The 18,604-nt window shown below is 51.5% G+C and overlaps 4 protein-coding genes across 4 annotated transcripts; 2 read left to right on the top strand and 2 right to left on the bottom strand.

The window, feature by feature from the left end:
• Window positions 1–17: 17 nt before the first annotated feature.
• Window positions 18–1,847, top strand: UCRPA7_6055 (putative mfs sugar protein; the record flags this gene model as incomplete). Its single annotated transcript, XM_007918595.1, has 6 exons — window positions 18–51; window positions 120–375; window positions 437–685; window positions 748–1,389; window positions 1,454–1,584; window positions 1,651–1,847. 6 exons carry the CDS (start codon window positions 18–20, stop codon window positions 1,845–1,847), a joined length of 1,509 nt encoding a protein of 502 aa, XP_007916786.1.
• Window positions 1,848–3,135: 1,288 nt separating this feature from the next.
• On the bottom strand, window positions 3,136–3,783 carry UCRPA7_6054 (putative short chain dehydrogenase reductase family protein; the record flags this gene model as incomplete). The annotated part of the gene is made up of 1 exon (XM_007918598.1): window positions 3,136–3,783. One exon carries the CDS (start codon window positions 3,781–3,783, stop codon window positions 3,136–3,138), a length of 648 nt encoding a protein of 215 aa, XP_007916789.1.
• Window positions 3,784–8,728: 4,945 nt separating this feature from the next.
• UCRPA7_6053 (putative aflatoxin biosynthesis ketoreductase nor-1 protein) lies at window positions 8,729–9,499 on the bottom strand (the record flags this gene model as incomplete). Its single annotated transcript, XM_007918594.1, has 1 exon — window positions 8,729–9,499. One exon carries the CDS (start codon window positions 9,497–9,499, stop codon window positions 8,729–8,731), a length of 771 nt encoding a protein of 256 aa, XP_007916785.1.
• A 2,558-nt stretch (window positions 9,500–12,057) lies between these two features.
• Window positions 12,058–15,443, top strand: UCRPA7_6052 (putative amidohydrolase family protein; the record flags this gene model as incomplete). Its single annotated transcript, XM_007918597.1, has 5 exons — window positions 12,058–12,743; window positions 12,795–13,391; window positions 13,995–14,065; window positions 14,423–14,802; window positions 14,907–15,443. 5 exons carry the CDS (start codon window positions 12,058–12,060, stop codon window positions 15,441–15,443), a joined length of 2,271 nt encoding a protein of 756 aa, XP_007916788.1.
• Window positions 15,444–18,604: the final 3,161 nt, after the last annotated feature.

The following is an 18,604-nucleotide window of genomic DNA, read 5'->3' as shown; positions in this document are numbered from 1 at the left end:
TTGCGTGTTCTACAGACATGATGCTCTTCGGTTACGACCAGGGAGTTTTCAGTACGTCTGTATCTATCTCTCTCGTCTTGATCATCCCTATAGGTCGGACACTAACACCTTTCTGCTAGGTGGCGTTGTCGTAACCCAGAACTTTCTCGAGCTCCATGACCTTGTCGGTCCCAGCAGGACTAACGTTCTCGCAACGCTTACTGCCATCTACGACATTGGCTGCTTTGTGGGAGCCATCGTTGCTTTTACCGTTGGCGAGCGCCTTGGCAGGAAGAAGTCAATTCTCGTCGGAACCGCCATCATGTCGGTGGGCACTTTGATCAAGACAGCGTCTTTCAGTCTGCCCCAGATGTTTGTTGGTCGCGTCGTACTAGGGTAACTATCTAGCGTTCTCATATATTTTCCCAACCTTAGACTGACAGGGGGTGGGGGGCAGCATCGGTAATGGTATCAATACTTCAACGGCGCCAATCTGGCAGACGGAGACTTCACAAGCGAAGTGGCGCGGCAAGCTCGTCATTCTTGAGATGATGATGAATATCGCCGGCTTCTCTCTCGTAAATTGGCTCAATTATGGCCTGTCGTTCGTGTCAGGCTCCGTGGCATGGCGCTTCCCTCTCGCATTCCAATTTGTTTTCATCTTTGTCCTGTTTGCCACGGTGCCGTGGCTTCCGGAGTCCCCTCGGTATGCTGATGGCCCGTAATTTCTTTCATCATTCCCGGCTGGCTGACATGATTTACTTGTAGCTGGCTGATAGCGCATGACCGGACCGAGGAAGCCGTCCAGATCTTAGCTTGTCTAGAGGCCAAGACAATTGATGACCCGATTGTAGCTACCCAATTCACCGAAATCGACGACAGCGTTAAATATGAGCGTGAACATTCCGTCAAGTGGATGGATCTGATCCTACGCCGAAACAAGGACCCTAGCGACACCAAAACCCTACGTCGTCTTCTACTCGGGGCAAACACTCAGCTGATGCAACAGTTCGGCGGAATCAACATCATGTCTTATTATCTCCCCACTGTACTAATTCACTCAGTCGGGTTATCGGAGAACATGGCTCGGCTACTCTCTGCCGTCAACTCAGTAACCTATCTTATATTTTCCTCTGCCGCCGTCCCACTGGTTGAGCGATGGGGCCGTCGTGGGCTGATGCTCTTATCTACGGCAGGCCAGTTCTTCTCTTTCCTCATCATCACCATCCTGCTCCGATTCTCGGAGAACGTCAATGGGGGCGGGTTTGCTACAGCCTCGATCCCCTTCTTCTTCCTGTACTACATTTCCTTCGGCGTAGGCATGCTTGGAGTGCCCTGGCTGTATCCTACCGAAGTAAACAGTCTGGCCATGCGTACGAAGGGTGCAGCGGTTGCCACGGGCACAAATTGGTGGGCAGAGCCCTCGCGCTCCCGTCATCATGAGAACCAAACTAACTGACGCGGAAAAATCTAGGATCACCAACTTCGTCATTGTTGAGATTACTCCCATTGGAATTCAGAATCTGCGCTGGAAGTTCTGGATCATTTTCACGATTTTCAATGCAGCGTTCCTGCCCGTGATCTACCTGCTGTACCCCGAAACTTGTAAGTAGTTCTCGACAGCCACGTTTCGAACCCTTCGAATAACTTACTGACGACTCAATCTAACAGCAAATCGGCACCTTGAGGACATGGACGCGTACTACCGCACGAACCCGCCGCTGATTGTCGTCAAGGACCAGGATGCCATATGCACCCGCAGGCCACTCAAATATGTTGAGCACGAAGACGCAGAGATTCGACGAAGGCAGCGCGGCAGCATGGCAGGATCGGTGATGGAGGTTGCTGGGACTACCCCCAAGGTTTGAGGGAGGGGGTAGGTTTTCAAACCTTGAGACATGATGTTCAGAGCGGTCGCGTTGTTGAGTGAGGTGGGCTTACCGACACGACGCCTTGGATCTAGCCCGCTGCTTAGGACTCTGGCGGCCTTGGCTTTGAGTGATGCTTGTACTCTCACATCATGTCATGAATAGTGGTGAACTATTGCATTTTCAACGTATGTTGCTGTTCTTCAGGGATTTCAACAGTGGAAGTATTACAGTATTACATTAGGTTCATGAAAGCAATATTGTATATCGAACGTTCTCGATATTTCTCTAAGCCTTTACTTTTGTCAGATATTCTTCACTGTTGCGGGGTGCAACAGAGCTCTAGGGCTTGCGTTTAGTTCAACATTGCTAGAAACGATACGTAACAACCTTCTGGTTCCCCTTTCCTTTTGAATATCTTAGTCCATGCCAAAAGCTGCATTGAAAGCCGTGAAACCCGCATTGGAACCCTTTAGATATTGAGTTTGGGGGTGGGGATTATGCCCTGTCACTGATAAGGCGATCCTATCTCGATCACCCGATTCTTCTGGCTCAGCTTTCTCTTTTTGACTTAGTATATGAATCAGCATAGAATGGCAAGAACAGAGTGTCCAGAAGAGTGTCTATTGGCACGGTGTAGAATATCTATTTGCGCAGTGTTAACAAAGGAGTCAACTGTAAGCCCTTATATCAACATCAAATTTGAAGCAAATTCTGACCGAAATATCAGACTACTGAATTGTGGCAAATGTGATAATAATTCTTTACTAGTAATTTGTAGTTTTTGAGGTGGGAAAATATTATTCTCCATATCTGCAGGTGTTAAAACACAGCGCAAATAGACACATGTTTTGCAGTCCCGGAGGCTTCTTTGTTTTTTTTGTATGTGCGAGGGTATATAAAAATGGTTGGTCTGCAACCCCTTTTCATTTATTGTCCTACCAGCTAATCACGCCGCAAAAAGTCTGCGACGAAAGCCTTGCCTCTGTCGTTCCGACATCTATCTCTATGGCAGGGTATAACCACCGTCAATGACAATATTGCTTCCTGTCATATAACAGCAAGCGTCGCTCGCGAGGAATACATATGCCTGCAATTGAAAGGTTAGCTAATGTAGACACATCGGAGGCACGGAATTGAGTGTTCTATACGCTCTTCAATTCAGCCGGGTGACAGATTCGTCTGCCTGGAATCATGCCCATCCACTGGTCCATGATCTCTTTTGGCTGCCGGGTAAGCACTAGAAAGAGCAAGTTAGGTTTGGTGTTCCAGTCGGTTTGATTTTCTGTCAGGAGCGCTCCTCACTTTCTGTCATGATAAAGCCGGGCGAAATGCAGTTAACTCTGGCAAATTCTGTCCATTCCACGGCCAGACTCTTTGCGAGGTGGACGACAGCTGCCTTGGAGGCATTGTAGGCTGCCTGAGTCTGGGGAATGTTGACGAGAATGGCGCTGACGGACGCAGTGATGATCAGATTGCCCTTCCCCTGCTTCTTGAAGATGTTTCCGGCGGCTTGTGCAGTCCACATCACACCGTCATAGTTGACGCTGTTGTTCTTGGCCCACGTCTCCTCTGTATACTCCAAGTTAGGGATGTTGGCGCAGACGCCGGCGTTGGCGACCACGACGTCTAATCGACCGCGACCGAAGCCGGCGGCAATCTGGCTCAGGGTCTTGCTTATGGAATCCCGAGAGGCCACATTGGATTGGAAGGCCTCAACGCGCACGCCTGTCTCGCGGGCAATCTTGGCGGCGATCTCGGGTGCGTCTGTGCTCGTGGAGTAGATGACAGCCACATCGGCACCAGCTTCTGCCATGCCGCGGACCACTTCGAGACCAATTCCCCGGGCACCGCCCGTCACAGCCACTATCTTGCCCTTCAGGGAGAACTGGGAGAGGACATGGGCGTTGACGTCTGGGGGCTGGTAGAGAGGCATTATGGCCAATGGTGGCTAGTATGGTATCTTCAGTCAGTGGTGAGGTCGGGTGTCTGAAGAAGAATAGAACGTGCCAATCAACTTTGACTGGGATATACAAGCTGTTCGCTTTCTGTTCGCTTTCTGGTCCTTGGACTCGCGCTTTTGAAGTTGCGTTGCGATACCTGCTTACCTAGTCGGACAGCTATTCTCGCAGATTGAAGCCGAAAGAGGAAATTCATGCGAATGTCCAGACTAACGTTAGACACGGGAGACAAATCGCATGTGGGTAGATCCACTTGGAACTTTGCTAGGGCGACCTTAAGGCGAGGCGCCAATATTGCCTGATCCAGACACTGACTGACGTTAGTCTGCCTGTTAGAGTCATCTGATCAAATCGTTGTGGGCATTCTCCACATTCTCCACATGGTGATGTGATGTGGTTCCTCTTTTCCCCAGAATCCCTTTCCTCCACCTTTCTCCCTGTACAGTACTGCCATGAGCAGGTGACGATGCAACATGCGGCGCGCAAGGTCTCGCAAGGGATGGTGAGTTGTCTCCCATTTCAACCCAACCCCGCTGCCACTACGATGGCCATTTGGTGCCATATTTCCAGCAACAGCAATGGGTGCTAAGTAGCTTGGCCTGGCCTGGTCGATTAGCTTTGAGTGCCGCAAGAGAAAGGTCAAATGTGACGAGGCACAGCCAGACTGTGGGCAGTGCCGCCAGACCGGGAGATCCTGCTCGATTGGCAGCAGCTTATTCCGAGCCGATGCCCGTTCGTTCCATAACCCGCGCCGCCCCAGTCGACCCAGAGCCGAAGAGGACTCGGACTCGGGCATTGTCTGGGCACAAGTCCCGGAGCATGGTCTGTTGCCGGAGGCCGATCTCATCCTCACCCCCCGGGGCCTTGCGTCTTTGGCACTGTGCTAATGTGTATGTGTATCAGTCGTCTTCATCGATCCGCACCAGCCTCAGCCTCCCGAAGCTGGCCGTTCACCCCAGCTCACCACCACCAGCCCCATTCCCATTCAACCCAGCCGTCTCAGTCCGGAAGCTACTACAGCCACCCCGACCACGGAACGTCTCCCTCGTCGTCGGGATGGATCATTACGACAGCCTGCCCCTGCCGCCGTGGTCCTTGCGGGATCGCCTGCACATGCCAGCTTGACTCACGCTCCACAACCGGCCATAGGCTCTTTCTCTATTCTGGCTTCCAGCCCTCGTGACACCCATGTAACAACGCCATCAGGCGCTTACTCTCCACACGGTTTGTCAACTTGCCCCATGTCCAACCTACTTTCAAGCCCAAGGAAATGACTGAGTGTAACCAGATGGTACGCCCGACCTGCTCGCCGTCAATGCCATCGGGGACCACCGAGGTCTATCTCTCCAAGAATCTATCACGGAGAGGGACGAAGTCGCCTTCTTTCTCCGCCAATACGCAGAGGGTCTCGCAAAGGGGTACGACTAGTAATACTCGTTATCTTTGGAAAACGTGCTGATACTATAGTGTGCAGTATGGATATCTTTGGCCAAGGCCAATACTTTAGTCACCATGTCTTATTCACAGCAAAGACGAATGCACTTATCAGATACTCCGCATGCGCTCTAGCAGCAAAGCGGATGGGCCAAATGGCAGAACCTACCTCGCGTGTCACCCCGACTAAAGGCAACATGCTCGTCAAGCAGACCATCGAGAGGAGCCAACGCGACTACCTTTGGTACGGTGCAAAGTATTACGAACGGGCAATACATTTGCTTGCCAACGAGATATCGCGTCATTGCAGCACTGATTTCCCCGCCTCGCTGTCCGAAGTCTACATGCTCATCGGCGGCTCTCCAGCCAGCCATAGCTCTGTGGCACCACGGACTGACACAAGCCCTCTGGTGGCGGCGTGCATCTTGATACAGTACGAGCGTTTGAGCGCTACGATGAGGGCTTGGTCCGGCCATGTCGGCGGGGTGGTCAAGTTGTTAAAACTCAACGATGCCACCATGTGTGCGCAATCAAGTCCGGGTATGGATATGCTATCCGAGACATCTACAATACAGCCGCTGTTCTGGTCTGTAGCTCTCAACGATCTCGAGTTATCATGTAAGAACACTATCAACAGTATTGGATTACGTGCACCAATAGTCCACGCTAACTGAGGTCTAGTCATTAATAGAACCCCGACACAGATTGACTCCGACAATCTCGATCTTTGGCGCAGCATGGGATTGCTACCCTTGGACTACTCTGATCCCACTCATGATGACCCGATATCACGCACGGTGGTCAACTCTCGACATGGTCGAGAAGGCGCCGCCTTCTACAACTTGATCCAGCTGATGTTTAGTTTGATCAATGCTTCTGCCAGCCAGACAAGTCTCCAAGGGCCCATATCAGCATCACTAGACGAACACGAACCTCGAGATACATATTGGACTCAGTTACGGTATCGATTTGATCGCTGGCATGGCGCACTTCCTCCATCATTCCAGGCAGATACAGTGCTACCTCACGAAGATGGTGTCAGCGATCATCGTCTAAGCATATTCGCCGAGGAAGCTTGGTTCTCAAACAGCCCTTGCGCAGTGGCTATGGCATACTACCACATGGCCAAGAGCCTTCTTCTGATAATGCAACCTCAGTCATTGGATCTTATAGGTGGCTCTTTAGACCAGGGAAGACACTTTGACCTGCTGCGCGCCTACCGAGTTCTGCAGGATGAGTTACGCTATCACGCAAAGCAAATCATTTCGATCGCACTAGGAATGGTGGACGATGCCAGCAGAATGCACATGGTACAGCCCCTTTATGTATCTGGGCGTTGTCTAACGGAGATGTCGGAGCGCCGACGCTTGGCGGGTATGTTGCGAGATATCAACCAGGAGTTGGGTGTTTCCACCGAGTATAGGATCAGGGATCTATGTGATGAATGGAGGATACCCATCTCTGAAGTTTTGGGCTGAACGAAACGATAGCCAATAATTGCTGGTGAGCAGAGACTTAACGATGGCTACTTGCGTAGACAATAAAACTATTATTGAAGGCTCTTCATTTCTAGGCTCATGGCTGTGAGCGTAGACTTATATAGAACTCTGAAATGCCTGCCCAGTGAGGCTCACTGAGCAGTAATGAGCGACTGCTCATCCATGCTCATTGCTCCCGACGGAGGCATGATTCTTTATCTTATCTACACGTGACCTGGTCCCTGCGTTTCTATTAATCCTTTATTCCGTTCGTTCTGCGTGAGGGGTGGTCGGGTTTCTGGCCGTGACAGTCATGTCTAGCTAGGAGACCCTTGTTACGTAACAGATATTTAATGCCTGAAAGGTGGATCGGCCCAGGCATGGTAAGACACATGCCTGCCACACCGCGCGGGGTGACTTAACGCGCGGGATGACTTACTGCGTAGTAGCGCGCGTGTGCCGGTTTTGTTCGGGTGATAGTGGAAAGCGACTTGACCGCTTATGACAGCACTCTAAAGTCCGGACCAATACTTTACAGTGAGTTTATAAAACATTGCCCATAACATGTAACGCGGAACCAACTCATCTACGACAAGTGAAATTAAAAGAACCACCTGCGTGACTCCATAAGCCATCTTCATATTTCTTTTATAAAATCTCACCATGACACGCGCGTCAGTGATCTGTATAACTCACGGTGGGGGTAGGATTTCAACGCTCCTTGTGAACAAGACAAACAAGTCAGTTAAGCTAATGCTCTTTGCTCAGGACCGCTTCCTGTAATCGGTGGGCCGGGTCATAAAGACATCATTCATTCCCTAAAAACCAGAGTTCCCAAGATCCTCAAGCTTGGTACCCCTGAGGCACCACGAGGTATCGTCTGCGTGACGGCCCACTGGTCCGAATATCAGCCTACCATCTCATCCGCAAGTCACCATGATCTCTACTATGACTATGGCGGTGTCCCAAGGGAAGCATACAACCTGAAGTATGAGGCTCCGGGATCGCCCGCTATCGCCGAGGACATCAAGAAAGTTCTTACGGAGGAAGGTTTAAACCCTATTCTCAATAGCAGACGAGGTGAGTGGGCAATACCACGTCCCGATACCACTTCGCGACTGTCTGGCCCGCAGTCAAAAGCGATGATACATATTGGTCAATCTAATGAGTGAGATACGACAGGTTGGGATCATGGCGTCTTCATCCCCTTCATGCTCATCAATCCGGCTGCAGACATTCCCATCATCCAGCTATCAATCCTTGCAAATGAAGACCCTGCTGAACATCTTCGCATTGGGCGCGCCCTTTCGAAACTCCGAGATTCCAATATCGCCATTGTGGGCTCTGGATTCGCCTCTATCCACAACAATCGCAGAGTGATTCCGTTAATGATGACCAATACTAAGGCACCTACGATGTTTACTAAGAGCGTCAGCGAATGGAATGTGGCGTTGACCGCCGCGGTGACAAAGGAGAAGTGGAAAGACAGGGCAAAGGCCCTGGAGGGGTGGAGAGATTTTATTCATAGCTATGAAGCACACCCACCTGGCGCTGCCGACCATTTCATGCCTCTGTTGGTGTGTGCGGGTGCGGCGGACGATGAGATAGCCAAGATGTACAAAGATGATTTTCTAGGATTGGATATATGGACGTATTATTGGGCTGATGTTTGTATATGACGGGGTACGGTAGTAATTTACAAAGAAGTCCACTTAGTAAGCCTCACTACGCTGTAATAAGCTTCTAGCCTACTTATACTTAGTGATTTATATTTCTTGAACTTTGTAAAAGGGTCGCAGAGCAGGCTGTACGGAGGCGCCGTAAGGCCTTCGACCGGTATCCGTGCATACAGCGGCCGGTCTCCGTATACTGCGCCCCAGTGGTTTGGGCTTTACGATGTGTTTTCAATTTATAAAACATAATCGTCTTACAGTTTCAATCTTCTTGATACTCTGGGCTGCAATCCTTGGTCTCATTGTAATTTCGTTTCTCACGTTATTCTTGCGGCCTACCATGGCAGCGTAGTACCATCGTGACTCCTCAACTTCCCTCCGTGCTTCTCACGAGTACCCTCATCCACCTGTCTCAGAATGCCGGAAACGCTCGTCTCGACACTAATGGCGGCAATACTGGTAGGGTCAACACCCTGAGAGGTGAGTATCGCAACCATATCCGTCAAAACGAGACCAGGATGCGCGGCCCAGGTAGTCAGCCAAGGCTCCTCATAGTGAATGCGGCTCACGATCCAGTTCAGCGCCGCCTTACTAGCGCCATAGGGGCAGAAAGTTGCCGGGAGCGCAGACAAGCTCTCTTGACACCCGATACTCCCAATCATGGTCGATATGGGCAAGAAGATAGGATTTCTAGTCAAACTGGCCTTTAGCAGAGGGTAGACGGCCTGGAAGAGGGTGACAGGGCCGATTGTGTTGATATTGAAGTGATCTCGTAGCGCTTCGGCCGAATTTTGAATAACCGGAGCGCCTGAGTGCGAAATGCCCGCATTGGCGATAACGACGTCAATTGAGGTGACACTATGCTCTTGTCGTAGCTGAGAAACAGCTCTCGCAGCATCGGCGTCTACCTGGGCATCGAGCTTGACGATGAGAAGCCGAGAGCCTGTAGCCTTGGGTAGCTCGTTTAGCGAGGTTACCGCCTTAGCCGGGTCCCTGGCAGTGGCGATGACAGTAGTGCCGGGCCGCTGGAGGAGCATCTCAACGAAGCCCTTGCCGATTCCGCGGTTGGCACCTGTAATGAGATAGGTCTTAGGGGTGGTAGACATGATATCTGTAGGCTAACTTCAGGCTAAACAAAGACCAGGTAGGAAGAGACGGAGATGTCTAGGTGTAACTAAATCATTTGTCTAGTGATTGAGAGAACTACTCTACATCCATCTTCTATCTTATACCATCTTGGAGGAGGACCGCCGTTCTACAACACTACAGCGCGGTTCGCGAACCGGGTCTCGGATTCCCAATCCTCCCGGACTCCGAATCCTTGGAATGAATTTCACTTCCATGGTGTCTCATAAGGTCCGGTTCATGCAGGCCCCGGCTCTACACCCTATGAACCGTGAATTCTTGATCACGAGAACGCATGTGCCAAACATCAATGGCGGGGTATTCTAGAGAGTCCTACGCCATTGAAGGCGCAATTACCGGTTACATGTACGGCAGGTTCGGCTCGTCCACGAATTATCAACTCAGCTTTCAACTGAGCCGACTACTGATAGTCCCAGGGTCAGTACACACACCTAAATCTTCCCGGCATGAGCCGCCGCCTATTACTAGCAAGACGAACAGGTTAAAGAAGATGAACATTTACTATGTGGTTACTAAATACTATCAACTAGTAACACTCCCAGTAATAGTTTCATAATTCAGCCTCCCTGTTGTACGAGAGGCTTCAGACATCTGGATGCTGTTCAAACCATTCCTTCATGCTCGTCTGCTTGACATCTGCCCACCTTTTGCTATCTGTCGCTTCATACAGCATGGCTGGATCGTTAATCAATTTAGCGTATACAAGACCGATATACTTCGGGTAATCCCGTGGACTATACTCCTGCCGTGCCTTCTGAAGTATGCCCTCAAGCACGTTCCCATCACCAAGACTATGACCCTCTATCTGGATGCCATGCGTCTCGCCATACGTCTTACCCAGCTCCAGCCAGGAGCATCGGAAACTCTCGACATAATACAACCCCCCGTTGGATGCCCCAGGCGCTGTGATTGCTTTCAGTGTATAGGCTGCTAGATCATCCACCGTGATCCAGATCGACTGGTCCGTGCCGTCGCCGAAGTACGACACGGTCCGGGATTTGGCGTCTATTGGATTTCCGCGGTCGCTGTAGTACCATGACCATTCCATGATGCCACCAGTGAACCCGTATAAGGGCTTTATAGTACTGGTGAGCTCAGCAGTGCGTTTAAAGGCAATATAGGCGTCATAGTTTTCGTGATAGCCGAGCGGCAGTTTGGTCCAGTCGTAGTTCCAGGACGCAGCATGGAAGATCTGTCCGGTTGATAGTCTTGAGGTCAGTATGAGGTTCTCCCGCTCCCAGCTACATAGAGCCCTATCCGGGGCTACCTGCCTTGACACCAGCCCGCTCTGCTGCCAGTAGTAAAGCAAGCTGTCCGCCCACCACCAACTCAGGCGCAGGGCTCAGAGCGCATACAACAGCATCGGCACCTCTGGTTGCCTTGTCCAAAGCAGCCGTATCAAACACGTCGTTGGTCTGCACAAAGCTTTCCAGCTGGGAGGCGATGTCCTTACTCAGCTTATCCGGGCTTCTGCCCAAACCACGGACCATATGGCCTTGAGCAAGAGCGGCTCTGGCGATCGGCTGGCCGCACATGCCCGTGATACCCGCAATCAGGATGAGCATATTGGTGGATGACAGCTAGGATGGTTCTAGGATGGTTGAAAATTCTGATCTGAATTGATCTTGGCGTGAGGTCTATTAAAGCAACAAATTTCCGAACGATTACACTCCCGTGTTGGGCGCGAAGGGTCCGAGAGCGCGAGCCGGACCCTAGAGAAAACGCGAGCGCTGTAGCGATATGTCATAAAATCTGGCCAAGAGTAAAATGCCAGCCGGCTCTCAGGCACCCCGGCCTGAACCTGGGGATACCGTCTCGTAAACCACTAGTTATCCTGCGAACCCACACCGACTCTCGCTCTCGGATAACGTAGCTGCCTTACCTTACCCCTCCCTTCGATGGCACCAACCTAGAAAGCACCAAACGCCCGGTCGGCAGTCATAGGAAGAATCAAGGAAAACTCGTCGCTCGGCCTGAGCAAACGAGCGGCGAGCCGTAGTGGGGTCTTCTTGGCGGTCCATGTACGAGGGGTTGCAAGACACGGTGGATCGCAATCGAATCAAGAAACGAAATTACCTACTGTTAACCCTTCGGCCACAATGACTTTTCAACGCCAAGCACAAGACTGGGGAAACAAGTGCCGGACTAGCAGGTGAACAGAATAAGCCGCACATAGCAAGGGAGGGCGTATTTGTGTCCGCCGGATGCGGGCGTACATGGATTTCTCCGCAGTCTACTAGAGGTCTCAGAGCCGGGCCAGGCCATCAATATCGTATGTCCGATCGCCATGTTCGAATTATTAAGCGGAACGAGGAGTTTGTAATATGCCAAGGGATAACTACTGCTGCTGAGGCATTGCATTGCATTGTGCTGCCGTGCAACTGGGCTTAAAAGCTGTTCGTTCTACGGAGGTTGTGACTTGATCTCTCCACACCTCTCTGCTCGATAATAGAAACAAGTCGATCGGTCATCACTCGCCATGCCGCTGCTCGTGCATTCACCTGCATTAAGATGCCTGATGGCTTTGTGCTTCTGTGGAATCCTAGGAATCTCGAGAGCCTCGTCAATCTTGCTTTCCGGGGGAACTGTTATTGCTTTCGACCAGGATACAGAGGCTCTCCAAGTCCTGCACAACACCTCTGTGCTGATAGTTGATGATAGGATTGTTTCCCTCTTCGATGTCCAATCGGACGCTCTCGCCATTCCCGAAGGGACGGAGGAAATCGATGTCACTGGCAAGATTGTGAGTCCCGGTTTTGTTGACACGCATCGGCATGGATGGGAGACCGCTTTCAAAACAATTGCATCGAACACGAGTCTCGCCGAGTATTTTGTCCGCTACGGAGAGTACGCTGCTGCAGATAAGTTCACGGCCGAAGATGTGTACATTGGCCAGTTAGCTGGTCAGCTAGAGGCATTGAATGCTGGTGTCACCACGATTCTGGACCATGCTCACGGCTCCTGGTCTAATGAAACGGCTCAAGCCGGTCTCGATGGCTCCATTGATGGCGGCGCAAGAGTGTTTCACGCATTCACCGTACATGAGCTCAATAACGGTTGGACCTTTGAGGATCAACTTGCAAAATTACTAAGCGTGGCCGAGGAAGGAAAATACAGGAATACCACTGTCTCCCTGGGTATTGCTTTTGATGGATGGAGTACTTCCCCTGTGGACCGAGTGAATAGCCTGATTGATGCTGCCAGGTAAGTGATCTTCCATAGCTAATCTTACCAAACGATACTGATGATACCAAGGCAAGCCAATGTCTCTGTCGTCACCACTCACTATGGCAGCGGAAGCTATGGCAATATCAACGGTCCCGAGGTCTTGCACTCCTACAATTTTCTTAACATCAGCACGCCAGTGATCTTCTCGCACGCGAATGGGCTCACTACTGGAGAAGCGTCTCTCCTACGTAGCACGAACCAGTACATTTCCACGACTGCTGAGTCGGAAGCAGCTTATGGCGTCGGTCCCGTAACTGCATACCACATCGCAGACCAAGGTGCCCTTGGCATCGATACGCACAGCACCTTCTCTGGAGATATGATCACTTCCGCTAGGTTCTGGCTACAGAGTGTACGACAAGTTCTTTACGAGCAGGTCCTGGACAAGTGGAACGTTCCGGTGAACAACCCAGTGTCTGCCAACCAGGCGTTCTTGATGGCGACTAGGCACGGCGGCCTCGCTCTACATCGCGACGATCTCGGTATTATTGCTGAAGGCGCGAAAGCGGACCTTGTGGTCTTCAGCACTGATAGCCCTGGCCTTCTAGGATGGGTTGATCCTGTGGCGGCTGTGATACTGCACGCGAACGTCGGGGATATAGAGCACGTGCTTGTAGGGGGAAAGTTTGTGAAAAGGGATTGGAAGTTGACCGTAAAGGATTATGCCGGTATTCGGGAGCGGTTTTTGACCAGCGCGCGGAGGGTGCAGAAGATTTACAAGGAGACGCCATACCCGGTATTAACAGGAGCATATAGTGACGTTGCGAATTATGAAGAAATGGAGGAAGTCGATACATTAAGGGGAAATGGAACTGGCTATGGGACCCTTAATGTGTAAGCAAAAGTGGAAAGAGTATCAAAAACTAGCGCTGCGGTGTAATAATATCTTGAAGCTCTGCTATACCTTTTTGCTCGTCGAAGATCCACTTCTGCGGAGAGCTCTCTCGAAGGAGGGTGACGTATTGGAAGAAGACTTTCACAGCCTCGACTACCCTTGCTTTGGGCGTCTCCCTCCTAGAGCGATTAATTATATGCAGCAATGGCATTTGTAAATGCTTGATCAATCTGGGCAAGTAAGGCGCTGGTAGATTCCTACAGAGATGCGGGAACCTTAGTAATAACCGCTATCCCAAATTGGGGCGACGCGGTCCTTTGGTTCCTCGAGAGGGACTAAGTGATCGAGCTGAACTGTATCGCATCGAAATTTGGGCTTCGCCCTGACGATAGTGTCCAGGATCTGTTGGACAGCCGTGATAAGGCCCACTGTCTCTGCTGCCACGACGAGGATCTCGGCTTTGGTGAGCGGCACTGATGCCGTGGCCGTAGTGGTGCCAGCGTTGATGTCAATCTAGAGTTTTGACGACTAGGTCATGACGGGACAACGCCTATGAGATCGTCGCTCCACGCGGTGACAGTGTTGCTGATTACAATAGTGTCGGCTTCGATGAGTTCGATGACGACGACGATCGATGCACCTTCGGCAATGACGGTCGTTGCCAGTAGCAAGGCAGAAATGATCATGATGGCTCCCTTATTCAGGCCCATACACTTGGCGTCACCTGTCATCATGTCCTCTGTCCCAGTACGTATCCACCTCGGTAGCCTTCACACAGTGTGTCATCACGTTTGCCAGGGGAACGCTGACATAGAAATAGATCGCGGTGAGGCTATCAGGGTCTCTTGGCCCAAGCACCCTCTGGTCGACCAGCCCTCTCCCGCAGATTCACAACAATTGATCGTGAACCTTGTCAAGGAAAAACTTTTCCAAGAAGCCTGCATGGCCCGACCTACAACTGGTTCTGTGTTCGGTCCAAAATCCATCCCGACTGATCGTGCTGCGATCAACCTAGCTATCGTGCAAGCAAATGAGCGACTGGCCACGGCACAGACCTTCCAGACACACTTCGGCTCCGTTATGTGCACTTCAGGCCTGCGCACAGTAACCCCCTTCGAAGACGGTCCCCTCTCTTACTTGGACTGGGGTTTGGTCAAGGTCGATGATTCGCGTCTTCCTAGCGATGCATTCGTCACCAATGTGAGTGAGACCATCCCCACTCCCATTCTCTTCTTCCCCAATCTGTTCTCTGTGCACTTACTGCCTACGTGGCCGAACGCAACTGACAAGATCGTCCAAGTTAGGCCCCAACTGCAAATGTCCGTAAGGTACTACTTCATGCGGAGGAGGAGTATAAGTACAAGGACTACGATGGCAACGAGTACGTCTACAAGGTCGGCCGTACCACCGGCGTCACGGTCGGCCGATTGGCCGGCACTGAGTGTATTGTTCGACGATACGAGCGCTTCGACCAGGCCGGCTCACTGATCGATCGCCTCGAGCTGAACACCGTCGAGAAGGTGGTCGTCTGCGCCAAGGGATTCGACACATTTGCCGACTTTGGCGACTCGGGCGCGCTGCTGCGCAGCCCGGCGAATGTGCCCGTCGGCCTCTTCTTCGGCGGCCCCGTGAACGAGAAAGCGCAGAAATCGACTCTTGAGGGGCAGGCTCAGGCTCAGGCTCAGGACAACGGCAAAGTCGCCATCTACTTTGTCGGGCGCTGCGTGGACCTCCGGGGCATCTACCTCTACACCCCCTTTGACATCGTGCTGGCGAACATGCACGCCGAGCTGGCCAAGTTCTTCGGCGAAGGCGACGTCAAGCTCTCGTATCTTGCTTGAGCGGTGGAGGGAAGACTGATTGATGGATGAATGAAAAGATCTTGTTGGGCAAGCAAGGAAGGATGTGGTCACTTGTATGGCAGATTTTCTTGTCGCAGGCCGAAGCATATATTTCGGCATTTGTGGCCGTTGCCTATCCAGAAGGGCGTCTCCTCGCCGATGTAGCAGTGAGTGAAGCAGTCCAGTCAGTAGATAGATGATCAATGCAGTACGAAGGGCTGAATGCCTCTTCAAATTGCACAACATGTTTTCTCCATTCTTTTCGTGCCGTGCCGTGATTCTCGTCTCGTGGGATCCTGAATTGACATCCCGACGAATATAGCCATAATGGTGCGAAGAGAAACAATCCATCTCATAGATTTAGAATCAAAAGGGACCGGCGTCATGAAAGTTTGCCGCGCTGTTAGCGCGCGACGGCTTCTCTCAGCCAATCCATCTGCCGGCGCTAAAAACCCTGCCCAATCAAATAAGAAGTCTTCTCCTGTTGGATCCACCAGATGCGAGGGTATCTTTTAGCTCGGCAGACCACCTTATATAATCCACAGCTAGACCGTTTTTGCTACCCATTCTGGTCACTGTACCGGTATCCAATCTCTTTACTGCAACTTATGACGGTGTGGGACAAGATTCAGACGGCGAACCCATTTTTGGTGGTGCCCTGACCCCCCGGCGATGCCAGGCCCCTCTGACAAATCAGTCTGCTCACGGAGCAGCAGTGCATGTCCATAAGCGCTGGCTTCCAGTTCTCTAGACCAGAATAGCAGCTCATGCATCTGCCTGTGTTTGACGACTAACCGCCAGTCCGACTGGTCTGGACACAGTGCCATGCTCACCGACCCCGCGCGCCTAAGTCAAGTGGTGCTCCTGTTTTTGAGCAGCTGGCTGCAGACCGTCATTAACGTACTACAATTTCACTTCAGTCCTCGCGGAAGCTTTCCTGGAAGGCTTGCTAGTGACATCTGTCCTCTTTCGCAAGAGCTGTTTGAGGTACGAGACCGGGCAGAACTGGAGGGGGCATCCTTTTTATTTTTATCCTTTGGTAGATCTGGCTACCAATCAGACAGTTCCCCTCGTCCGATCCACCCAGCTCGGTGTCCCGACCCCCACTAAAAATAGCCCGGCAGCGTCAGCAGCGATCTGAACTTCAGTACCACAACGCCGTTGCAATGCCCGGCGCCTCCGATCCCGTCTCCGGGTGGAGCGCCGACCTGGCTCCCGGATGTGGGGCAGATGCACATCCGCCAACAACCCGTTTTCCGGTTCCTGGTTCCCCAGAACCGAATCGTGAAATGTTCGAGCTTGAATTGATAAAGTCCTCGGTTTCCCCGTGGTTTTCTCATGTCGTTCCCTTGATCTTCTTCCTTTTCCCAAATCACTTCTCACTTCTCCAACAACACGCGAGCATCATTCCTTCCCCTTTCATCTGACTTAGACCATCCCTTTCATAGATACACCTCATCAGCACTCTTTTTTATTTCTATTTCTCCGCTTTCTGTACGATTGCCTGTCACACGACTAGTTGTCTCTTGACTCACATACGCCTGTCTTTCGCATCACGCCATGTCTGTGCCAGAGCCAGTCGCCGCCCTGGGACCTGTTGGCCTGGTTATGTCCTTTGCCTCGGGAGAGTACCAAGCAGGCATAGGCATCAGCACATCTGCACCTACAGGAGCTCTACATTCTACCCATTTCCTCTGCACATCCTCCGAACTGAGTCACATACCTGCCGCACACATCCGTCGTCGGCCCATCCAAACGTATCTTCTCACCCGACACGGTCGCTTCACCATCCCATCATCTCGCCGACAGTCCTGGATCAACCGTCGCCTGCAGCTCCCTACCATGCTAAGCAGACAAGCAATCAACAAGGCGATGACTTCGAAAAGGCATCGGTAGAGACATGAACGTCGCAACCAAGCTCGACGCATCTTGGCTCTCCAGAAGTATCTGCAGCCCATGGACCGCCCGTGGCAGTCGGCTCGGATTCTCTCGGCAGACCTTTCGGTGGCCCTAGATCTTCCTGCTTTCCTGTCACTCTACGACTCTTTCGACTTCTTGCTGGAGTGTACGAAAACGAGCGGTCGCATCATCATGCAGAGCAAGCTGCCTTCACCACGTCAGGCTGTTTTGCCTGCGACTGTGCGGTGGGCGCTGACCTGGAGCCAAGGGGTCGGGCTGGAAGAGCAGCAATGGGGATTTGTGCTATACCTCATAGTCCTACCGGAGATCCCAGGTTGTGCAGCGGTCACATCCACCTAAGCAGTACATGGGACGGCGCTACACTCTGGAAGGAGTGACACCGGTGCAGATCAAGCATGTCCATTGAAGAAGGAGAGTCCAAATGCTATGAGCATGTACTGTGGACGGTGTCATCAATTCTGAGGTGTATGAAAAGAACACATATGTGGACACGGTTGACGGCTTCTTGAAAGGCAACTGTCTTTCTGTGGCAGACATTCAGCCCCAAGATCCGTCATGTTTATGGACAAGAATCGCATCAGGAAGAGATTCCGAGAGGATGAATTGTAGGATGGGACAAGAAAAGTGCGAGGGGCCACTTTAGAAAGGTATAAGTTTGTATCTTCAAAGTTCTACTGCTTAGACTCGGGGAGTCCCAACTCCTACCTTGCATCAGGCATGCTATTCGGGTGAACGAGCGCGGTCCGCGGATGTTCAGCCTATAGACTCGGCTCGCCTCGCTGCTTGCAGCACCCGTTGGATCCTGTCTATTGCCTAACGTGTGGTATTGTAGGTGAGCATGGAAACTGCTGCATTGGTCTCCCATAGCGGTACTTCGCGTGAGCCGTTTTTCAGTCTCAACCCACCGATGAGTCACTCATTGCCTACTCGGCAGCTGAGGTCAAAGTCCGCCCACCTTGACAGATCTCTAGCCGGATCACCGTCAGGCCACCACCCATAATGTAAGGAATCTAAGCAAAGGAAATCAACGACACCCAATTCGCCCTCTACTATATATCAGACCTATAGAAACGCTTATTGACCTTGGAGCGAATTCGTAGTTGTGGAATTGAATACTATGAAACGCATGTCGTGGGTTTGGGTTAATTAACTGTTCTAGTAAGGTCTATCACTGACACCTATGGCTTAACACCCCTGTCCCAAATTGTCATATCTGATTTGTCACAAAAGAGCTGTAGTAA

This window comes from Phaeoacremonium minimum (genome assembly GCF_000392275.1).
Source record: "Phaeoacremonium minimum UCRPA7 unplaced genomic scaffold PA7_03_scaffold_449, whole genome shotgun sequence".
NCBI classification, from domain to species: Eukaryota; Fungi; Ascomycota; class Sordariomycetes; order Togniniales; family Togniniaceae; genus Phaeoacremonium; species Phaeoacremonium minimum.
Note: the sequence above shows the minus strand (reverse complement) of the source record. Positions and strands in the feature narration are given on the sequence as shown.